The sequence below is a fragment of the Taurulus bubalis genome (assembly GCF_910589615.1).
Source record: "Taurulus bubalis genome assembly, chromosome: 7".
NCBI classification, from domain to species: domain Eukaryota; kingdom Metazoa; phylum Chordata; class Actinopteri; order Perciformes; family Cottidae; genus Taurulus; species Taurulus bubalis.
The window spans coordinates 27567429-27570512 of record NC_136595.1 but is presented as its reverse complement, the minus strand read 5'-3'; the positions used below and the strand labels follow the sequence as shown (position 1 = coordinate 27570512).

General features: G+C 46.3%; 1 protein-coding gene across 1 annotated transcript in view; it reads left to right on the top strand.

Moving 5' to 3' along the window:
* Positions 1-2225, top strand: part of cbr4 (carbonyl reductase 4) — a gene marked incomplete at its 5' end in the record, with an annotated part of 3448 nt that extends 1223 nt beyond the window's left edge. The window contains 3 exons of the mRNA XM_079221042.1: positions 520-656; positions 1533-1667; positions 1760-2225. Coding sequence (XP_079077168.1) covers positions 520-656; positions 1533-1667; positions 1760-1935 — 448 coding nt within the window. The 3' untranslated portion in view covers positions 1936-2225. The remainder of the gene's footprint in view (positions 1-519; positions 657-1532; positions 1668-1759) is intronic.
* Between the last annotated feature and the right edge of the window lie 859 nt (positions 2226-3084).

The window sequence follows — 3084 nt, the reverse complement described above, 5'->3', positions numbered from 1 at the left end:
GTCGACAGAGCGCCGCTGGACTCGAGTCTCTTCAACTCTTGGCGTACTTACTTTACTTTTATTTTCATGTAAGATGCAGGGATCCCAACGGATCCTAGAAACACAGCTGAGCCGTTTCCCAGTCATTGAAATCCCATTTTAATAATAAATAAATACAATTCAAATATCCAGGAGAATTATTATTTTCCTTTAGCTAAGAATGAGCTGCAATGTTTTTATTATTATATAAATATACAATCAATTTCTCATAATTGGTAAAATGTTATATTAACATGTAGATGACCTGATCTCACCTCTGCAGCCCTTTTTAAACATTGAATATTTATTCTTATGCAACATATCGACCCGTCATTCTAGAAATCAAATCCATAAAAAAGAATCAAACTTTACACAGACAGACCTGCAGATAGGAAAAAAAACGAATATTCTGTATAATATTATAAAATAATGATACAAATATACATAATAATAATAGTTCCTGGCTGATGCAGATGTTTTATTTCTTCGTGGTGCGTTCAGGGACGCTCTGCTGCTGCGGACCCAGCCGGAGGACATGGTGGCCGTGCTGCACACCAACCTGCTGGGCAGCATGCTGACCTGCAGGGCGGCGCTGCGGAGCATGCTGCGCGTCCCGGGAGCCGCCATCGTGAACATCGGTACGCATCGCCGCGCACCGCCACCAGGGGGCGACGCACGCCCTCCTAGTGAAGACACAAGCTGAGATCTTCTACTTCTACTTCCGTTTTTAGATGTTTTAGTTGAATTTATTTAATTAATTCTAATACAATAGTTGTTCATCAATGGTTTCCAGCTTTATATATTTACATATTTACATCTTTACAGTCTCTCCTCTGCTCTGTGTTCACTTCCTGTACTTCAGTTCAGTGTTTTCTAAAGTTTCTCTGATTTGTTGTCACGTGACCGTTGGTCTCAGATGATTTAATCATGGCTTCATAGTTGCGCTGACAAGCTCAGAATTTAATGTTTTTTACAGAATCTGGTTAAAACAAACGGTTCATTCAGGGCAAGATGTTTAAAAAAACAAACATTTAAACATAAAGACACCAAACAGTCTCACGTCTGTCCCTCTTGGTAATGTTGCTGGTTGTGTTGCTGGTTGTGTTGCTGGTTGTGTTGCTGGTTGTGTTGCTGGTTGTGGTACTGGTTGTGTTGCTGGTTGTGGTACTGGTTGTGTTGCTGGTTGTGGTCCTAGTTGTGCTACTGGTTGTGTTGCTGGTTGTGTTGCTGGTTGTGTTGCTGGTTGTGGTCCTAGTTGTGTTACTGGTTATGTTGCTGGTTGTGGTACTGGTTGTGTTACTGGTTGTGTTGCTGGTTATGTTGCTGGTTGTGTTGCTGGTTGTGTTGCTGGTTGTGGTCCTAGTTGTGTTACTAGTTGTGTTACTGGTTGTGTTACTGGTTATGTTGCTGGTTGTGTTGCTGGTTGTGTTGCTGGTTGTGTTGCTGGTTGTGTTACTAGTTGTGTTACTGGTTGTGTTGCTGGTTGTGTTACTGGTTGTGTTACTGGTCTGCAGGCTCTGTGGTGGGCCGGACTGGGAGCGCTGGTCAGAGCGTCTACAGCGCCAGTAAAGCCGGTCTGGAGGGCTTCACGATGTCTTTGGCCAAAGAAGTTGCTTCACGTGACGTCAGAGTGAACCTGCTGGCTCCGGGTACCAAAAACTCCTCATCTTTAATCTCAGCTTCTTCTTCATTTGCTCATGAATAGTCTTCCTCACGTCCCATTCCTCTCTCTCTCTTCCAGGTTTCATCCGCACCGACATGACGGCCGGGCTGGAGGAGGCCGCGTCGCTGCGCGTCCCGCTGGGCCGGATGGGCGCCCCGGAGGAGGCGGCCCGCGCCGCGCTCTTCCTGCTGGAGTCGCCCTACGTCACGGGAACGGTGCTGGTGGTGGACGGAGGCCTGCAGCTGGCCCTGTAGGAGAGGAGAGGCCTTCAGTGCACCACGCAAGAGCCCTCACTCAGTAGCTACGTGCTGCGTGTAGCATGTAGCATGTAGCATGTAGCGTACAGCTGGGACTAACTGCTCCATCGTGTTGAGTTGTGGGTCAGAATGGACAGAAAATAAGTTCGCCGGACGTCGTGGAATGATGACACGCTGCGTCCAGCGTCCTGTGGGATTTAGACCTTTTCCTGGAGGACAAACAGCAGCTTTTTTATTTTCTTTACAACCAACCAGGAGATGTAAAAAAAAAAATGAAAATAAAACTTTTCTAGCAGCTTGTACGTCTGAGTGAGATCTGTTTCTGTTTCTTCTCTAGAGGAACTCCACCAGGTCACATGACTTCATGTTATAGAGGAACTCCACCAGGTCACATGACTTCATGTTATAGAGGAACTCCACCAGGTCACATGACTTCATGTTATAGAGGAACTCCACCAGGTCACATGACCTCATGTTATAGAGGAACTCCACCAGGTCACATGACTTCATGTTATAGAGGAACTCCACCAGGTCACATGACTTCATGTTATAGAGGAACTCCACCAGGTCACATGACCTCACGTCTCCTCCACTAAGTTGAAGGAGGACTAGTGTCCTTGTGAGGGCGCTTAGTCGTCTCCTTTAGAGATTTAAGATCCACCAGAGGGGCGTTCACTGACCTGTTTTAAATCAGAGACCTAAACATTTGCGTTGAACACAGATATTATTTCAGACATCTATGACTAAAAAACTATGACTTTGAGACGAAGGAACAGGAAGTGTTATTTTCTACGTATTTCTGTCTTTCAGGACTCAGTGTTCTACTGTATGCATACTAGGTGCGGCTGATGTTTGTGCAGGTCCTTGAGAAAGGCGATTATTCTACTATAATGCGGCCGTGACGTATCCCGTAGGTCCTTGAATGCACCGTAAATCTTTGCACAGGCTGTAAAAAGGCAGAAACTTGTTGTTGACACAGGAGACACAAACCACATGTCAGAGATGTCAGAGGACCCCAGTCCAGCTGCTCTGTGTGTGTGTGTGTGTGTGTGTGTGTGTGTGTGTGTGTGTGTGTGTGTGTGTGTTGCGTGACAGTCGGCGATGACGCTGCTGCCTCCAGAGGGTCTGGCCCGGTCCTGAGGTCCT